This window comes from Mustela nigripes, chromosome 4, assembly GCF_022355385.1.
Source record: "Mustela nigripes isolate SB6536 chromosome 4, MUSNIG.SB6536, whole genome shotgun sequence".
Lineage (NCBI taxonomy): Eukaryota > Metazoa > Chordata > Mammalia > Carnivora > Mustelidae > Mustela > Mustela nigripes.
Window position 1 is genome coordinate 87,096,691 of NC_081560.1, and position 21,290 is coordinate 87,117,980.

At 43.9% G+C, this 21,290-nt stretch overlaps 1 protein-coding gene and 1 pseudogene across 1 annotated transcript in view; one reads left to right on the forward strand and one right to left on the reverse strand.

The window, feature by feature from the left end:
* The window catches only part of LHFPL3 (LHFPL tetraspan subfamily member 3), a 588,278-nt gene extending 584,650 nt beyond the window's left edge, over positions 1 to 3,628 (forward strand). Inside the window, exon 3 of the mRNA XM_059397001.1 lies at positions 3,328 to 3,628. Within this exon, the coding sequence (XP_059252984.1) occupies positions 3,328 to 3,380 (53 nt within the window). The 3' untranslated portion in view covers positions 3,381 to 3,628. The remainder of the gene's footprint in view (positions 1 to 3,327) is intronic.
* LOC132016933 (U2 spliceosomal RNA) lies at positions 1,602 to 1,720 on the reverse strand (annotated as a pseudogene).
* Positions 3,629 to 21,290: the final 17,662 nt, after the last annotated feature.

Genomic DNA, 21,290 nt, shown 5'->3' on the forward strand with positions numbered 1-21,290 from the left:
CCATCAGTATGCAGCTTATTCATACAGGGGCTCCTGGCTGGCTCAGTTGGTTAAGCAGTCTGACTCTTGATTTCAGCTCAGGTCAGGATCTCAGGGTCCTAGGATGAAGCCCCGAGTCAGTCCGTGCACTCAGCAGGGGTCAGCTTGGGGGTTCGCTCTCTCTCCCTCACCCTCTGCCCCTCCCCCCATGAGGGCATGTGCTCTCTCTCTCTCTCTCTCTCTCAAATGAATAAATAACTCTTTCTTTAAAAGAGAGATATAGGGGTGCCTGGGTGGCTCAGTGGGTTAAAGCCTCTGCCTTCGGCTCAGATCACAATCCCAGGGTCCTGGGATCAAGCCCCACATTGGGCTCTCTGCTCAGTGAGGAGCCTGATTCCCTTCCTCTCTCTCTGCCTGTCTCTCTGCCTACTTGTGATCTCTGCCTGTCAAATTAAATTAAATTAAATTAAAAACCTTTTAAAAAAATAAAAATAAAATTTAAAAAGATATAAAACATGATGCATAAAAAATGAAAATAAAAGAATATAAAAATATACAGTAGACAAATACGAACCAAAAGAAAGCTATCTTAATAGCAAACCAAAAAATAAAGAATGAAAAATATTTTCAACAATCAAAACAATCCCTACACAATGGTGAGAGTCTCAACTCACCAACAAAATAGTAGAATTCTAAACTTGTGTGCATTTAATAAGATAGCTTCAAAATGTGTATAGCAGAAATGAAAGAATTACAAGGAGAAATAGACAAATCTGTTATCATAAAGAGAGATTTTAACGTATTTTTTGCAAATTATTAGTAGATACCTGGAAAATGATAAAACTGCTACATAGCATATCTTGTTTTAATGTCACTTCTATTAAACTCTGTGTACCTTACGTGTTATAACTCAATTTTTTTTAAATGTTAGTCACCTACAAAGAAAACTATCAGATTTTCAGTGAACTGATTATTTATTTATTTATTAAGATTTCTTATTTATTTATTTACTTATTTGATAGACAGAGATCACAAGTAGGCAGAGAGGCAGGCAGAGAGAGAGAGGAAGCAGGTTCCCCGCCGAGGAGAAAGCCCTATTCGGGGCTCGATCCCAGGACCCTGAGATCATGACCCGAGCTGAAGTCAGAGGCTTTAACCCACTGAGCCACCCAGGCACCCCTGAACTGATGATTTAAAGCTAGTACATAATTATCCAGAGAGCAGAAAGAAACAATGCTCCCACAACTCACCTTGAGGGCAGTTTGATAAAGGAAAACTCTAGGCCAATCTTTGCCCTAATACAAACATCATAATGGAATATTTTTAGGCAAGTCACTAAGAGGCTAAAAGATAAAAACCATATGATTGCCTGAAAAATGCAAAAAAAAAATCATTTGATACAACTTAAAATCACCCACAATAGCAGGAATTTTTACAAAACTAGGGATAAAGACAATTTTCCTAAGAAACCATTTCTACCAAACAATGTACTTGTACATATAATTGTGACATGTTAAAAGTAGTCCCTTCAAAATAAAGGACGAGACAAATAATCCCACCACCAGGATATCTATCATAATCGTATTAATAAAGCCAACACAGAAAAACAAGAAAAAGATATAAAAAGGTATAAGAATTTGAAGAGGAAAATTTGTCACCATTTTATGATCATAATTGCTCTCATATTAAACCAATAAGAACAGATACTACACTTGATTCTTAGCCAAAGGCCAAAAGCAATGTATAATTGCCCTTATAAAAAACAAACCAAAACGACAGGTAAAAATCACTGGAATCGGGGCATCTGGGTCGCTCAGTGGGTAAGCCTCTGCCTTTGGCTCAGGTCATGATCTCAGGGTCCTGGGATCGAGCCCTGAGGCAGGCTCCCTCCTCCATGGGAAGTCTGTTATCTCTCTCCTACTCCCCCTGCTTGTGTTCCTTCCCTTGCTTTGTCTCCTTCTGTCAAATAAATAAAGTCTTTTTAAAAAATTATTAGAATTGATAAGAAATTAACAAGATAGTTAGATTTAAGATCAATGTATTGAAGTTGCATTTCTCTAGCATAGCAGCAAGTGACTAAGAAACTATTCTTTTTAAATGTAAGTTCAAAACATGTCTTCAATAATAGCAACAAAAATCATAATACCCAGGAATACAGCTGGCAAAATACGTATGGAAACTTTATGGAGAAAATTAGAAAACTTCATTTAAATCCTTGAAAGATCTTTAAAAATGTAGAAATATGCTATATGTACTAATAGGAAAATTCAATAGGATTAAAATCAGATTCTATGCCCACCAAAATTTCATCAGAGCTTTCTGAGGAGCTTAACTAGCTGATTCTAAATTTTTGTGAATACACAAAGCCCCTCACTGGATCAGTCAGTAGAACATGAATGAGACTCTTGATCTCATCCTGGTGAGTTCAAGCCCCACATTGGGCATGGAATGTGTGTGTGTGTGTGTGTGTGTGTGTGTGTGTGTGTGTGTATATATATATAAAACGATATATATATTGTATATATATATATATATATAAAATATGTATATATATATATATATATATATATAAAACGATGTCAAGATGTGACAAATAGCCATGATGCTCCTAAAAAAGAACGAGGTGGAAAAACTTGCTCAATCAGATATTGATTTATTATAAAACTAAAATAATTGAGGGGTGTCTGGGTGGCTCACTCAGTTAAGCCTCTGCCTTTGGCTCAGGTCATGATCCCAGGGTCATGGGCTTGAGCCTTGCATTGGGTTCCCTGCTCAGCAGGAAGTCTGCTTCTCCCTCTCCTTCTGCTCCTCCCCACTGCTTGTGCTCTCTCTCTTCTCTCTCTCAAATAAATAAGTAATCTTTTTAAAAAACTATAATAATTAAGATAGACCAACCAATGAAGCAAAATAGAAAGCCTAGAAGTATATAAATGCATTTTTTTTGAAAACTGAAATAAGAAGAAATGGCATGATATCTCAGTTGAAAAAGTATGTTCTAGTCAGTAAATGGTGCTAGAACGTTTGGTTGTTGTTGGGAGGTATTTCTTCAGGAGAGTAGTGTTTCTGCACATCTCATGAGCAGAGACACCTAACTGCCTTTATTCCCAGTTGTCCTGTCAAGACTCTTTGTATAGCAAACAGCCTGGGAAGATAGAGACAGGGCCTCCCTCTAGAGCAAAGTATAGGTTTGTTTATTGTTCGTCATAAAGGCAACGTCTCTGTCTAAGGCAAAGTCAGGCTGGCTCATTGCCCAGTATAAAAGATTCAGATTCCCTAGGGCTCAGGGTTCCTCTTCTGTAATACAACCCATTGCAAGGTTCACCCAGCCCTCTTCTCATGGCCCTCCAGGAATGCGGCAAAGGGAACCACCACTGGCAAGCAGCTTGCCTAGCCACGGATGATGATGAAGTCCTTTGTCTCTTACCGGGAGTCTCGTGTGTTCTGCTGCATCCAGACACTGTGGCAGACCAGCTTCTTAGTCGGCCAGTAAGAAAAAGATCACCATGCTTCACTTGGAAAAAAACAAAAAAAAAGGAGGGGCACCTGGGTGGCTCAGTGGGTTAAAGCCTCGGCCTTCAGCTCAGGTCATGATCCCAGGGTCCTGGGATCGAGCCCTTTATCGGGCTCTCTGCTCAGCAGGAAGCCTGCATCCCCCTCTCTCTGTGCCTGCCTCTCTGCCTACTTGTGATCTCAGCTGTCAAGTAAATAAATAAAATCATTAAAAAAAAATCAATTTCCTCAGTGGTTCTGTCTGTTAAGTGGTTGACTCTTGATTTCAGCTCAGTTTAAGATCTCAGGGTCCTGGAGCACCTGGGTGGCTCAGTGGGTTAAGCTGCTGCCTTCGGCTCAGGTCATGATCTCATGGTCCTGGGATCAAGTCCCACATCGGGCTCTCTGCTCAGCAGGGAGCCTGCTTCCCTCTCTCTCTCTCTGCCTGCCTCTCTGTCTACTGTGATCTCTCTCTGTCAAATAAATAAATAAAATCTTAAAAAAAAAAAAAAAAAGATCTCAGGGTCCTGGGATCGGCCTCCTCATCTGGGTGGGCTTGGCGCTCAGCAGGAAGTCTGCTTCAGGATTCTCTCTCTCCCTCAACCCCTTCCTCCACTTGCTCTGTCGCTAAAATAAGTTTTTTTAGAAAATCAATTTCCTAAAAGTAAAAAGAAAAAAAGTAAAAACAAGCAAAAGATATGTATAGGAATTTAACAGAAAAAGAAAACATGGTGGGGGTGCCTGGCTGGCTCAATCAGAAAAGCAGATGAATCTTGATCCTAGGTTGGGAGTTTGAGCCCCGCACTGGGTGTAGAGATGACTTAAAAATAAAATCTTTAAACACACACACACACAAATGGCAAACAAATTATAAGATATTCAACTAGTAATCAACAAATGCAAATTAGGGCCACCTGGATGGCTCAGTCATTAAGTGTCTGCCTTGGGCTCAGATCATGATCCAAGGGTCCTGGGATCGAGTCTCACATCTGGCTCCCTGCTCAGTGGGGAGTCTGCTTCTTCCTCTCTCACTCCCCTTGCTTGTGTTTCCTCTCTCATTGTGTCTTTCTCTGTCAAGTAAAGAAATAAATAAGATGTTTTTTTAAATGCGAATTAATTGCAAATGATAATACTCATTTTACTCTCATAAATTAAAAGTCTGACAGTACTAAGCATTAGGATGGCTGTACAAAGTGGGGTTTCTAATACTATTGATGAGAGTAAAATGTGGTATAATCACTTTGAAAAACAACTTGGCATTGTCTTCCAAAATGGAACACTTGATTTTGGTTTGGCTTTTTTTTTTTTTTTTACATTTTTTTCTTTATTTTGTTTTTCAAATAGGTAATACCTTTCTTTTTTTCCTTCTTTCTTTCTTTTTTTTTAAAGATTTTATTTATTTATTTGACAGACAGAGATCACAAGTAGGCAGAGAGGCTGGCAGAGAGGGAAGCAGGCTCCCCGCAGAGCAGAGAGCCCGATGTGGGGCTCGATCCCAGGACCTGAGATCATGACCCGAGCCGAAGGCAGCGGCTTAACCCACTGAGCCACCCAGGCGCCCCTTTTTCCTTCTTTCTTTAGAGTAATCTCTATGCCCAATGTGGGGCTTGAACTAACAATCCAATCAGGAATCATGTGCTCTACCAACTGAGCCAGCCAGGTGCTCCCAAACTGAATATTTGTATACATTAAATTCATTAATTCTATTCTTAGATATATATGCTGGAGAAATTATTGCACAGAAACACCCCCAAAAAATTCATCAATAGAGAATAAACTGTGGACGGTTTAAATTTTATATTTCAGTTAATTAATATTACTATAAGCATGGAAATGAATAAACCAAACTCATAAACCTCTACATAAATGATTTGATTAGATGATTCGATCTATAATGCTGAGTAGGAAAAAAACAAGTTAGAGCTGATACACTATGACTCCATTTCTATAAATGGCAAAAACAAGCAAAACTAAACTATGTCTTGTTCAGAGATAAATGTCTGTATGGTAAAATTATAAAGATAGAAGCACAGGAATGATAGAACAAATCCCAAGATTGTGGTTACTGGGGCGCCTGACTGGCTCAGTTGGTTGAACATGCAACTCTTAATCTCAGGGTTGTGAGTTCAAGCCTCACATTGGATGTAGAGTTTACTTGCAGGGGTGGGGGGCGGGGGGAGGATGGAGAGCAGAAGCAGAGAGAGAGAAGGAAGATTTCCCCTTGTGGAGGTGAGAGTTGGAGCTGGCAGAAACCAGAGCTGGTGTTGCAGACTGGATTTCCTGGGAAGTCAACTGGGAGAGATATGGGTAAAAGCAGCTAATCATCTGGGCTCTCCGGGTCAGCACCTGCGAACGGGAGGCAGCAGGGTGGGCAGGAACAGGTGGGCTGGGAAGAGGGAGGCGGGCTCACGGAGGCCTCCGCTGACCCTTGGGGAGCACAGATGCTGGGATGGCTTTCCAGGGTTGTCCTGCACTACATGAAGGGGCTGGGTCTCGAGCCTCTGTCACTTTATGTAGGGGGTTGGCCCCCAGGGAAAAGGTGTGACCCTGGGCATGGTGGCTCTCTTCAGCTGAGGGCAGTTTCCAGAGAGGGCAGAGGGCTGTGAGGTATCGGCCCACCCAGCCGTGGTGGGAATGAGGCCTGGTTCTGAAGGAGGCCATGAGGGCTCCTCACAGCATCTAGGACAGACAAGCGTCATTAGAATATGAGACTGGTTGGAGGAATGAATTTGGAAGACGAAGAGAGAGAGCTATTGATTTTTCACTCTGGAAAGGGATGTTGGTTCCTGAGCTAGGAAGAAGAGGAGGAAGAGGTTAGAGAGACGGAAATCCAAAATGATTACGAGAAGGGTGTTGAGGGGGTAGAGGCGACAGTGAGGTGGGTGGGCTGACATGGTAACAGCAGTGACAGCAGCATTTGGACAGCACCGTTCAGTTTACCAGAGCTTCCATGTCCATTCATGGCATTTGCCCTCACAACACCCCTGCGAAGTATTATTATGCCATTTAACAAATGAGCAGTCTGGGGCTCAGGCTAAATGATGTGCCCATAAGATCACAGAGGATTAGGCGCCTGGCTGGCTCAGTCCAAGGAGCGTGCGAATTGAACTCAGGGTCCTGAGTTCAAGTCCCACATTGGATGCAGAGATTACTTAAAATAAATAAATATTAAAAAAAAAAAAAAAAAGATGACAGGGATGGGGCGCCTGGGTGGCTCAGTGGGTTAAGACCTCTGCCTTCAGCTCAGGTCATGATCTCGGGGTCCTGGTATCGAGCTCCGCATCGGGCTCTCTGCTCGTCGGGGGAGACTGCTTCCCCCTCTCTCTCTGCCTGCCTCTCTGCCTACTTGTGATCTCTCTGTTAAATAAATGAATAAAATCTTTTTTAAAAAAAATCACAGGGACGCCCAGGTGGTTCAGTCCTTAAGCATCTGCCTTCAGCTCAGGTCATGATCCCAAGGTCCTAGAATGGAGCCCCCCATAGATCTCCCTGCTTAGCAGACTGTCTGCTTCTCCCTCTCCCTCTTCCCTCCCCCTCTCTGCTCTCTCTGTGTCAAATAAATACATAAAATCTTTTTTAAAAAAGCAGTTCTCAAGGGGTGCCTGGGTGGCTCAGTGGGTTAATGCCTCTGCCTTCAGCTCAGGTCACGATTCCGGGGTCTTGGGATCGAGCCCCGCATCGGGGATCTATTTCATGATCTCAACCACAAGTCAATGGGCCCCGGGGTTCAGATAGCAGAAGAACCAACCTGTGGCTCAATCGGAGTTTCCAGAATTGCTTAAATACTGGCCTTTCCTCTGCTATGAACTGAAAGGAACTTTCCCTCGGGACTGAATTGGCGACTTTATTTGCAATTATGGACTAAAGGCTGATTCCTGGCCAAGCCGAGATGGTGAACTGAAAGGATCCTGGAAGCACGTGGATGCGGTCCTATTTTCCTGACCATTGCCCAAGTCAAACATTTACTTGAAATTTTAACTGCCTCCAAGGCAGGAATTTCTAAAATTTTAGAAGCAGTTTCCCTATCAATGCTTTTGCACTTTTCAGGTCTTTTGACTTTAAAAAGCTTGTGATTCTTTGCTAGGTGATTAAAGCCCATTTGGAATTAAATACAGTTGCCTTAATCATGTCAAAAATGATAAAGTTGCTTCCTAGAGCGAAGTTTACTGTTGGATTTTTTTTTAATTGATTTCTACTGCCATCTAGTGGTATGTTTCATTGCAAGTTTCAACACCTTAAAGTGCATTTCTGTCAGTCCAGTGGGTTACCCTTAAAAACATTGTAGAATCAAGGGTTTATGCTTGCAGATATAGAGAGAACTTGTCCTCTGTAAGTATAAAAGTCCTATCATATACCTTATAGATTAACAAAAAAAATTTTAACATAAATATAGAAAAGAGCTCCCAACAGAGATCCTCTTAAACCAGAGGCTCCTAGCATTAACTTTTTTTTTTACTTTTATCTTTAATTTTTACCATAATTATCCCATATAAGCTGTTTCTTTTTTTTTACTTTTATCTTTAATTTTTACCATAATTATCCCATATAAGCCTTGGTGGCTCAGTGGGTTAAAACCTCTGCCTTCAGCTCGGGTCATGATCTCAGGGTCCTGGGATCGAGCCCCACATCAGGCTCTCTGCTCGGCGGGGAGCCTGCTTCCTCCTCTCTCTCTGCCTGCCTCTCTGCCTCCTTGTGATCTCTGTCTGTCAAATAAATAAATAAAATCTTTTAAAAAAATAAGCTGTTTCTTTCTCCTAGATAAATAAATATAATTCTGGCTGATTAATTTAATGGTCACTCCACTTGGAAAGGCAGAACTGTATAAAGATTGAACTCACAAGAAGGAACACAATGCTGTGTAGGCTCAAATCCTAGCTCAGAACTTGCAATCTGGGTGCCCTTGGACTAGTTATGAGACAGCTGCATGCCTCAGTTTCATAATCTGTAAAACAGGGATAATCATCAAATCTACCTCAGAGAGTAGTATAAAAGACACTACACTCAGCCCAGAAACTAGCACGAAGTAAGGGCTCAGTGCAAACACAAGTTTCCATACATCCATAGATCACTGGGATCCTAATTTGCATAGCCCCTCAGGATGCCGGGATAACAGAAGAGCCCCTGTTGTATTCCATTTGCAAATAGATCGTTAAAAACAACAGGACCCATGGTCAGGTCTCTGGATACTAGAATCACCATATGATCCAGCAATTCTAGATAAATACCTACAAGAGTTGAAAACAGAGACTCAAACAAGTATTTATATTCTGAAACTCACCACAGTATTATTCACAATAGCTAAAAAGAGAAAACAACCCAGAAGTCCATCAGCAGATGAATGGATAAATAAAGTGAGATTTATACATACAATGGAATATTATTCAGCCTTTAAAAAGAATGGAATTCTAATATGTGCTAACCACATATGTCGATGAACCTTGGAAACATTGTGGTAAGTGAAATATGTCAGACACAAAAGAGTAAAGGTCTGTTTCCACCATATATGAAGTACCTGAAATATGCAAATTCACAGAGACACAAAGTAGCATAATGATTACCAAGGGCTGGAGGATTGAGGAATGGGGAGTTACTGTTTAAGGAATAGAGTTTTAATTTGGAATGATGAGAAAGTTCTGGATTGGAAGTAGTGGTGACAGTTGCCCAACAATGTGAATGTGTTGAATGCCCCTGAAACTGTACGCTTAACAATGCTTAACAATGGTGAAAATGGTAGCTTGTATGTTATATATATTTTATGAACAAAATAGGCAGGGCCAGAGACCCAGCCACACAGTCCTCCTCTTCAGTCTTTAACCTCATTACATACACAGCACAGGGATCCTAGGGGCAGGCACCGTAGCACCTCAAAGGAGGTCCCACAGCCTTCTGACTCCACCCCTCTGTACACACGCGCTCTCAGGGGCATGCACGCACACACGCACTCACACATGCACACACACACAGGCACACACACACAGGTATCTTCTGACCCTTACAATGAGGACAAACAGGTAGCCCTCCAGAATCCTGGAAAGTCCCAGGAGCTTGTGTGATAGATTTTAACCTGGGTCCTTCTCTTCCCCTGAGGCTATCCTGGCCTAGGAAACCGGAGTTGTGCTTTTTATTTTATTTATTTATTTATTTATTTATTTTTAAGATTTATCTATTTGTGGGGCGCCTGGGTGGCTCAGTGGATTAAGGCCTCTGCCTTTGGCTCAGGTCATGATCTCAGGGTCATGGGATCGAGCCCCGCCTCAGGCTCTCTGCTCAGCATGGAGCCTGCTTCCTCCTCTCTCCGCCTGCCTCTCTGCCTACTTGTGATCTCTGTGTGTCAAATAAATAAATAAAATCTTAAAAAAAGAAAAAAGATTTATTCATTTGTTTGAGAGAGAGAGAGAGACTGTGAGCAGGGGGACGGGCAGAGGGAGAGAATCTCGAGAAGACTCCCCACCCACTGTGAGACCCTAACAGGGGCTCTACAGCAGGACCCATGAGATCATGACCGGGGCCCTTATAGTTTTAAAAATACAAAAGCAGGAGTGCCTGAGTGGCTCAATCAGTTAAGTGTCTGCCTTTGGCTCAATTCCTGATCCCAGAATCCTGGGATTGAGTCCCCCATTAGGCCCCCCATCGGGCTCCCTGATTAGCGGGAAGTCTGCTTCTCCCTCTCCCACGTGCCACCCCTTTCCCCTCTTGTGCCTGTGCTCGCGCGCTCTCTCTCTCTCTCTCTCTCTGAAATAACTGAATAAAATCTTCTTTTTAAAAAGTACAAAAGTAAAAGTACAAAAGTACAAAAGCAGGGGCTTAGTCAGTTAAACAACTGACTCTTGATCTCAGCCCAGTCTCGGGGTCATTGGGCTCGATGCTACGTTTAGAGCCTATAAAATAAAAAATAAAATAGAAGTACAAAAATACCCCCCAAAAGTGTGCATGATTCTAATTTTCATTTGTAGGCAAAGAGTAAATATGGACAACCTCGATACCTATTGATTAATGCTGAGAAATAGCTTAAGTGAACCAGTGAAGCAAAAGATAAGCCAGATCCAGAAACAGCTGCGGCGCTTTCCCCCCAGCAAGGGCCGGACATGCAGGAGACAGCTTGCAGACGGAGAGCTAAAAACCTGCTCTTCTACGCTTCATACCAGAGTAAGTAACTGCCTGTGCGAAAGGAGCCAGGGATAAACAAAACCAAAAAGGCTCTTGCCCCAAACCCTACCAAGAGACAATCTGCTCGGAAAAACAGTTCTGGCCCAGCATTTTATGACAAGGTATCCATTTTTTCAGTGTATCATCCAGAAGGTACTGGTTGTCTATTTTCAGCGTATTGGGAGGATCATATCTATCTATTGCCGTGTAACAAGTTACCCCAAAACTCGGTGACTTCAAACAACAATCATTATATGTCACATTCTCTGGGTCAGGAATTCAAACAAGGGCACAGCGGGGATGGCTAATCTCAGCTCCCCGATGTGTGGGACCTCAGCCGCAAGCTTGCAGGCGGGAGACTGAGCTCACCCGAAGCCTTGGTTCCACCCCTCTCTGGGCAAATAGCACCACCTCCCTGAGCCTCAGGCTTCTCACGAGCTAAAATGGAGATAACACTTAACTCTCAAGTTACCTAAGGATCAAAGGATAACAGAACAGAGAATGTCCCTTTTCGCAATATTATAAAGCTAGAGTTAAGAATTCCCTCAGACTGGAACGCTTGCGTGGCTCAGTCAGTTAAGCATCTATCTGACTCTTGGTTTTTGCTCAGATCGTGCTCTCAAGGTCGTGAGATTGAGCCCGCTGTCAGGCTCTGCGCTGGGCGTGGGGAATGCTTGAGTCTTGCTTCCCCCTCCCTCTGCCCCTCTCCCTGCCACGTGCACACATACACACACACTCTCTCGCACTCTCTCTCTCTGCAAGGAAAAAAAAAAAGAATTCCCTCGGAACAAGGAGTTCTTTGACAGTAGTAATAAGTGATAATTGCACACCCAGCATTATAACAATAGTATAATAACAACAACAATATTAATAATATCTTATTTCACACCAGGCTTCATGCTGAGCACTAAAATTTCAGGTACAAACCTCTTGTACTATTCAGCTGTATTTTTATTCTTTCTATAATATGTTAGAAAGAGTGTGGCATTAAGAGCAGCACATTATTTATGCTTAAGTTCTGTTTTATAAGGGCACCTGGCTGGCTCAGTCAGTAGAGCATGCAACTTGTGATCTTGAATCAGGAGTTTGAGCCCCACTGAATGTAGAGTTTGCTTTAAAAAATAAATAGGGCCACCTGGATGGCTCAGTCAGTTGAATGTCCAACTCTTGGTTTCTGCTTGGGTCATGATCTCCTTGGTTGTGGGATGGAGCCCCACATGGGACTCTCTGCTCAGTGGGAAGTTGGCCTAAGGATGCTCTCCCTCCGCCCTGCCCCCAACAACTCACACACTCTAGCGTGCTCTCTCTCTCTCTCTCCTGCTCTCTTTGAAATAAGTAAATAAATAAATAAAGCTTTAAAATAAAAATTTGTTTTATAGAAATAATATTTTTTGAAGATTTTATTTATTTGAGAGCCAGAATAAGCAGGGGGAGGGGCAAAGGGAGAGGGAGAAGGAGGCTCTGCTCTGAGCAGGAGCCCGAGAGATGTGGGGACTCTGGGATCATGACCTGAATCAAAAGCAGATGCTTAACCGACTGAGCCACCCAGGTGCCCCTAGAAATTATACTTTAAAAAACCCTATACTCTGGGTGCCTGAGTGGTTCGGTCAGTTAAGTGTCTGTCTTTGGCTCAGGTCATGATCCGAGGGCCCTAGAATCGAGCCCCACATCAGGCTCCCTGCTCAGTGGGGAACCTGCTTCTCCCTCTCCCACTTCCCCCTGCTTGTGTTCCCTCTGTCGCTGTCTCTCCCTCTGTCAAATAAATAAATAAAATCTTAAAAAAGGAAAAAAAAACCACACCCTATATGTTTTATGTGTAAGAAAGTATTTAAATAAATCACAAAAAGTATTTCAGTTGGTTCATACACACACACACACACACACACACACACATAATCATTTAGTAACCCATATATGTGTGTTTGTGTGTGTATTTTTTTTTTTTTTTAAGTAGGCTCCACACTCAATCCAGGGCTTGAACTCAGGACCCTGAGACCTAGAGTCACACACTCTATCAAGTAAGCCAGCCAAGTGTACCTATTCAGTAACCCACAAACAAGTATTTATGGGGTACCCATTAAACCCAAGATATTGCCCTAGGTACTGCAAGGTATGAAAAATAGTCTAATGAATTGTCTTTGTCTTCAAGGAATTTATAGACTTCTTAAGCGAAAAAACATGAAAACCTAAAGTTGCAAGGAAGGAAATAACTAAATAACACAGCAAACCAGATTGGCTTTGAAGGTATCTGAACCTTAATCTCAGATTTCTATTTTCTAGCTTTGTGGATTTAGGATTTTTTTTAAATATTTTATTTATTTATTTGACAGAGATAGAGATCACAAGTAGGCAGAGAGACAAGCAGAGAGAGGAGGAAGCAGGCTCCCCATGGAGCAGAGAGCCTGATGCGGGGCTCAATCCCAGGACCCTGGGATCATGACCTGAGCCGAAAGCAGAGGCTTTAACCCACTGAGCCACCCAGGCACCCCTGTGGATTTAGGATTTAGGCAAAATTACTTACCTGTCTGCCTCAATTCTCTTGGGCTAATAAGGTATTTGTTACTAAGATATCTCACAGGGTTGTTGTAAGGACCAAAATATATATGTATATACTTATATAATGTACACACACACATATATATATATATACAAGGTCTGATATAGAAGGGATGCTCCATTTCTAAATATAGGTTACAGGCTATTAAGAAAGAAATAGGAGCGCCTGGGTGGCTCAGTCAGTGGAGCGTCTGCCTTTGGCTCAGGTCATGATCTTAGGGTCCTAGGGTCAAGTCCACATATTGGGTGCCATGCTCAGCGGGGAGCCTGCTTCTTCCCCTCCCTCTGCCTGCTGCTCCCCCTACTTGTGTTCTCTCTCACTGTCAAGTAAATAAGTAAAATCTTAAAAAAAAAGAAGAAGAAGAAGAAGAAAGCAAGAAACCAGGCTGGAATATGAAATGTGCTGGGAGATACAAAGAAAGTGGTTTTTGATCTGGCCTTAAAACCAAGCCAGCTTTAAACTATCTGGAAGGAAATGGGCGTGGCTGGCCCAGCTGGAGGATCGTGCAGCCCTTGATCTTGGGACAGTAAGTTCAAACCCCACACTGGGTGCAGAGATCACAAAAATAAATAAATAAATAAATAAATAAATAAACTTTTACAAATAAAATTCACGATCTGGGAGGAGAAGGGACGGGTGAGGTAGGAGAACCCAGCGTGTTCTGAGCATTTGCAGGAGTTAGAAGGATAGCTCTGACGTCAGCCTGCCACCAATAACAATTCCACTCCCTGTAATAAGGAATCATAGAACAGATCCGAATAATGGCTGACCCCGTGTCATTGATCAGCCCACTTAGTCCTCACAACAATGCTCTGAGGTAGTAATGGTACCAACCCATTCTCCAGAGGAAAAAAAACTGAGGCTCAGGGTTTAAATAATGTGCCCAAGGTCTTGTGGTTACTGAGCAGGAGAGCTGGGCCCGATCCCCTCTCCTCCCCCGCAAACCTCAGTCTCACTCCAGACCCTGGGCTCTTAACTGCTGTGTTCAGCTTTTCACTGGTTAATCAGTGACCGGTTGTTCTCTCTCCTTAACATTTTCCCACAGCCTAGACAAATCCCAAGACTACCCAACAGAAATCTCTTAGGGAAGGTAATTTTAAAGTAGCTCAAGTTAACATTAAGCCAACAAAACTTTATCTGAATATGTCCCAAAGTAATGACTCTAAATTTTCAGGGGTCAGGGACCCCTTTGAAAATCTTACAGCAATTAAGCTCCCTCTTCCTAGAAATGTGTACATATATACACATATATAAAGTGTGCATAGAATTTCAGGGATTTCCCAAAGCCCAGGGAGGAACCCTAAGTCAACACCTCTTTTTTTTTTTTTTAAAAGATTTTATCCATTATTTGACAGAGAGAGATAGCAGGCGAGGGAACACAAGCAGAGGGAGTAGGAGAGGGAGAAGTAGACTTCCGGCAGGGAGCGCAATGCGGGGCTGAATCCCAGGACCCTGGGATCATGACCTGAGCGGGAAGGCAGACCCCCAACGACTCAGCCACCCAGGTGCCCCCCTAAGTTAACACCTCTTGACCTCACAATTTGCATAGGAGATAAAGGCCCCTGGAGTGCACATGTCCGGGATAGAGGGAGATTTCACATACATGTCCCAATGACCTCATTAATAGAGGTAATCAAGGGTGCCGGAGCAGGAAGCAGCTCTGCCTACATACATATTCAAACCACAGACTTTCTCTTCAACCACATACATTTCATTGAACAAGGATCTGAGTTCTTGGCAAGCCTCCCAGTGTGGGGCTGCTGACATTTCTGTTCTGCGACTGGAAAGGGAGCAGGCCAAGGGTCGAGCCTCCTAGAGGAAGCCTGTGTGGCCAGATGGTGTTGCTCCTGCCCCACATACCCACCAGGTACCACTGGCAGCTGGAGTGGGGAGAAGCCACTTCTAGCCAAGGGACCAAGGAAAAGCCAGAATCAACCCATCTCCAGGTGCGTCCTTGAACAGTGCAGCCCCAGGTAGCTGCGGCCAAGTCAAAAGCATGATACATCGTTTCTCCCCTCCAGCTCTGCGTTAAGCAGTAGTGTCTTTCTCCTCGCTAATTTTCTTATGTGCAATGAACAAAACACAATGTGGTAATGTGGTATAACATTAAAGAATGAGCTTAGGGGACAGATGTAGGTTCACATCCTAGCTTTACCACTTAAGGCTACTTCCTTAATACCTCTGAACCTCTGGTTTCTAGCCTAGAAAATTTATAGTCCAGAATTATTCAGAGGACAAATAATAATATGATAAATTCCAGGCATATAATAAGCACTCAATAAGCAGCTGCAACCGGACCTCATGGTGTTTCTGGCTATCAAATTTCCACTGAGATTAGTAGTCCCCTTTGATGGGTGTTTTTAAGTCCTTGAGAATCAAGAGCTATTGTAATCTCCAGGAAATAGAAATGATCCATCAATCCTAAACCCTATCGGTCAGAAGCCATAACTGCTTCCTTTGATTTCTCACCATTCCCGGCACAGAGCTGGGTGACAATTAAATGCTGCCAAGTACACGCGGGCCATAGGTTACTCTCAGAGAGCAAGGATCACCTTAGGAAATTAACAAGAGAGCAGACTTCCTGTTCACTGTCAGAAGCCAGGATCAATGCTAAATCATGACTACACTGAAGAGTGCTCTGGGCAGGAGAGGTCTGGTCCTCTGAGGTTGTCTTCAATCCTTTGGTTCCCTGAAAGGAGCTGGCTGCAAAGCACCTTGGAGGAGCTCTTCATCTCTTAACTTGGAGGTAAAGCAAAGGCCTTGGAGAAATCAGCTGGATTTATTTATATCCTGTATCCTTAAAGCAAACAAACAAGAATTTGAGGGGACCTGGCTGGCTCAGTCAGAAGAGCGTGAGACTTTTTTTTTCTTTTTTTTTTAATTTAATTTAATTTAATTTCAGTGTTCCAGAATTCATTGTTTATGCACCACACCCAGTGCTCCACTCAATACATGCCCTCATAATACCCATCACCAGGCTCACCCAACCCCCCACTACCCTCCCCTCCAAAACCCTCAGTTGTTTCTCAGAGTCCACAGTCTCTCATGGTTTGTCTCCCCCTCCCATTTCCCCCAACTCACTTCTCCTCTCCTTCTCCCAATGTCCTCCGTGTTACTCCTTAGAGCATGAAACTTTTGATCTCGGGGTCATAAGTTCCAGCCCCACACTGGGGATAGAGATTATTAATAATAATAAAAATAATAAACTTAAAAAAAATTGAAGAGAGTTTACAGCAAAAGAGACAATAGACTTGAGAAAATAGAACCCAGGATTAAAGAAAAAAGGAGAAGCAGATGTAATGCCACTAAAAAGTATCACAGTTACAAATTTGACTCTATGCTTTTTTTTTTTAAGATTTTATTTATTTATTTGACAGAGATCACAAGTAGGCAGAGAGGCAGGCAGAGAGAGAAGGAAGAGGAAGCAGGCTCCCCACTGAGCAGAAAGCCCGATGCGAGGCCCGATGTCAGGACCCTGAGATCATAACCTGAGCCAAAGGCAGGTCATGAGCCACCCATTAACCCACTGAGCCACCCAGGCGCCCCTGACTCTATGCTTCTTGAATAAAAAGGGAGACAGTAAGTTTCCTGGCTCTCACCAGAAAAAAAAATTAAATGCCGGGATGCCTGGCTGACTTGATTGGAAGAGCATATGGCTCTTGCTATCAGGGTCGTGAGTTTGAGCCCCATGATGAAGGTAGAGGTTACTATAATAACTTAAAATTTAAAAAAAAAAAAAAGGAAAGATAATACCAGTTTGTAGGGGGAGACACATCTCTTTCCTGGCACTCAATTCTGGTGAAATTTTCTTATGTGGAACATACATAAAGAACTGCAGTCACACCAGGTCCTGTCCTCAGTAACCGCTTTGTGGCTTCGGATCTTCAAAAAGTCAATATTGGGGGACGCCTGGGTGGCTCAGTTGGTTAAGCAGCTGCCTTCGGCTCAGGTCATGATCCTGGCGTCCTGGGATCGAGTTCCACATTGGGCTCCTTGCTCAGCAGGGAGCCTGCTTCTCCCTCTGCCTCTGCCGGCCATTCTGTCTGCCTGTGCTCGCTCTCTCCCCCTCTCTCCCTCTGATGAATAAATAAAATCTTAAAAAAAAAAAGTCAATATTGGGGTGCCTGGGTGGTTCGGTTGGTTAAGCGTCTGCCTTCAGCTCAAGTCATGATCCCAGGGTCCTGGGATCAAGCCCTCCCTTCTCAGTGGGGAGCCTGCTTCCTCCTCAACCTCTGCTTCCTACTCATGCTTTCTCTCCCTCTCTCTCTCTCTCTCAAATAAATAAATAAAATCTTTTTTTAAAAAGTCACTATCACGAAAATCAAAGGTGTGAGAACATGTTCAGGATGAAAAGATACAAGATACTGAAGAGACAAAAACATTTTCAATGTGTGTGTCCTGGTTGGTGAAGAAATTTGAATATGGGCTCTGAGGTGATATAGGGAATTATTGCTAGGTATGATGACGGCATTTTGGTGATGTAAAGGATCCCTTTTTCCCCTTCATTTTCTTTTGGAAATGTATCTGGAATTATTTAGAGGTGACTTGGAAATGGTTCCAAAAACAGAAAGATACGTATCAAGGGAATGATATCTTACAAAATGTTAACCAACGTTTCGCAATAAGAAGTAAGAAAAGGAAGGCGCGGGGGAATGTTTCAGGGGTGTGTGTACCCTACACGTGCCAGAGAGAAAAGCCTGCAGGCTTCCCTGGGCACGCCAGACTGGGAGGAATGAAATGGACAGAGTTACGGCTCCGTATGGAAGTCTGGAGCCCCGGTACCTCAGAGCGTAACCATATTTGGAGCTAGGGTCGAAAGTGAGATCATTAGGCAGGACCCTCATCTAATGTGTCTGGTTTCCTTACACAAAGAGGACATTGGGACACAGACCCGTACAGGGAGTGATGTGAAGACACAGGGAGAAGACAGCCATCCGCAAGCCGAGGAGAGAGGTGCAGGACAGAACCATCCCTCAGGGTCCTCAGAAGGAACCTACTCTGCTGACATCTTGATCTCAAACTCTGAGCCTCCAAAAACAAAACAAAACAAAAACAAAAAAACTTCTAGCCTCCAGAACTATGAGAAAATAATTTTTTAAAGATTTTATTTATTTATTTGAGAGAGAGAGAGGGAACAAGAAAGAGAGAGAAGGAACGCGTGGAGGGGAAGAGGTAGGGGGGAAAGCAGACTCCTCACTGAGCAGGAAGCCTGACCCGGGGCTCGATCCGGGGACCCCAAGATCATGACCTGAGCTGAAGGTAGATGTTTAACCAACTGAGCCACCCACGCACCCTGAGAAAATAAATTCCTGTTGCTTAGGCCAGCGCTAGCAAACTAATACAGCACTCCTGGATTTGTCACCAAAGCCCAGGGTCTTATCCCATAAACCCATGAGGCCCTGACAACCTGGCAAACAGAGCTTTGACTCATCAAAAAGCAGTTGCCCTGTGTAGGCTGGAATGCAGACACACACAGACACACACAGACAGACAGACACACACAAACACACTAGAGCACTGCATATCTGAACAGCTACAATCCAAGTCTGACACATACGGGACCGCTCCTTTCCTAAGTGCCTTCTGGTCTCTCTGTCTTAAAAATTAAGAAGTGTGTGTGTGTGCGTGCGTGCACAGGCGCGCACACAGACACACAGACACACACACATACACATTGGAGAAGAGTGAATCTAGCTCTAAAAACCCTGTAGCTAACATTTCTTTACACTAATTGATCATTGGTATCTAGCGCTTAGAATTACAATTGATATTCATTTGGGTGCTCTGCTGCCATACTTGATTGTTAAAATATTCGTGTATCTTGACACTTGCTGATAAGATAGCACCACGGTGCTCTGGGAACCTGGGTGGCCCAGTTGGTTAAGCAACTGCCTTGGGCTAAGGTCCTCATCCTGGAGTCCCGGGATCAAGTCTTGCATCAGGGTAGGGAGCCTGCTTCTCCCTCTGACCCTCCCCACTCTCATGCTTTCTTTTCCTCATTCTCTCTCAAATAAATAAATAAAAAATATATATTTTTTTGAAATAGCATCACCATCCCCATCACTCCAGCCCCTCTCTGGAAATTCCCCATGATCCAGCAGCTAACAGCTAACGATCAAGGCCTCACACCCAAAGGCCCTCCAGAACCTGCTCCCACAGTCTTGCCCTCTATTCCAGGAAGAGGGACGCTGTCTCTGCCCTTGCTAGTTGTGACATGCTTTTCAAGTTCATCCCTGCTTCCTATGCTCTTCAGCACTGTCCTCTAAATTCTTTACGATGTGTATTTCACAGCAACTCCAAAGCATATACTGCTCATATTTCCTTTTACAGAAGAATCTGAAGCCCAGAGTTAGTAATTAGCCCAAGCCACAGGCAGAGTTGGAAACCACTGCTCCCTATTTTCTGACTGTCTCCCGCTGGGATTGGTAGGTCAGAATTATTTTATCTTCAGAAGAGAGAGAGAAAAACAAAACAAAACAAAAAAGAAGACCAAGCAGCCAAAAAGAGTTCAGAGGCTGCGGCCCCAGGGTCCTGGAGAGTCTCGGTGTCCTCAGGGCTCCCCTTTTCTCCAGTACAATCGCCCCCTGTGAAAGCACAGGAGCTAGCTCATAGTAAAGATTCACAAAGAACAAGCAGTCTGCGACCAAACAGCTTTCTAAAGCTCTGACAGAAGCTTCCAGAACTCCAGAGGGCCCCTCACCTGCTGGGATGGTATCCCTTGGAGGGCAAGGAGGAGGGAGCAGGTGGGGATGACCCATTTAACCTTACAAAGCAGCAGCAAAAGTCTGCGTGCGTAGCCGTCTGAGGACCCCAGCTCCCGCCCGGGACCCCCAGGCCCCTCAGGGGGTTCCAGCCCCGAAACCCTGCACTCCAGTCCCTAACCCTTGCTCAGACCAGGCAACACCGGGAGGCCCTACTCCTTTCACCTTCAACCTTGCCCGTGATTTCCTGGTGACCTTCTAACTTGACTCTTGCCTTTCTCATGGCACTTAACCCCTGCGTGACCTGCAGACTCTCACCCTAAAAACCAGGCCTGCTAACCAGCTGGCGTGGATACAATAGCGCTCGGGGAGCAAAGTCATGGGACTGAAACCAGAAGAAAACATATTCATGAGAGGAGCAGCTGGCAGCTGGAAAACAGAAGGAGAGAGAAAGGAAGGCCTGTTCCTACCTCCTACGGGATGCGATTAACTGGGGATTTCAGAGCAAGAGTCACTAGACCTGCGGAAGAAACCCCTCTCCTAATGAAAGCAGTGATGCCCATCACGGCTCCCCCGGGGTTCCCAGCAGGGCTCAGAGGCAAATCCCCTCGCAGGAGCTTTGAGATGGAAAGCGGTGGGGGCGGGGAGCGGGCTGACTTGGGCAGTGGAGATGCTCCCCATCTAATTCTTCCCTGAAATGAAATACGGAAGAAATCTTCCTGCGGGCGTGTGTTCTTGTTAAATAGTGTTATGCATTTTGGAATTTCACAAGTAATATGTTTTTATTGAAGAAAAAAATTTAAAGAAGAAAAATAATGTAAAACATTTTTTAAGAAGACAAGAGAGAGAAAAGTTGCCCAGAATACAACCAGGACGTAACTACTGCCAACATTTAATATACCTCTGCTTTTCACACACAGAGTAACTAGATGCTGCTTTGTGTGCCCTTAAGAGCAGATGGTGAACGCTTTTCCAGGTCAGGATAGCAGTTTCGGCCACCTCCCATCTAGAGGCCATCATGTGTCTCCTTCTCTCTCTCTCTCTCTCTCTTTCTCTCTTTCAAGATTTTATTTCTAAGTAATCTCTACACCCAACATAGGACTTGAACTCACAACCCTGAGATCAGAGAGTCCCCGACTGAGCCAGCCAGGAGCCCCTCACCACGTGCTTCTTTATTGGATAAAAGAGACGAGTTTAAGCCAATTCCCTGCTGTGGTGCTTTTGGATCCTTGATAGATGGAATTTAAATTCTTTTATGAAGCAGCAGACACAGACTAGCAGAGGTGACATCTTGACCTCTTCAAGTTCCCCAAAGGGCCACCGCTAACTACTCTGCATTTTGTACACCGTGTTCCCTCACAATCCCCCTCAGATCCCGTCCAGGTTAGCCATGCCAGGACCATGTCTTGCAGGGGCCG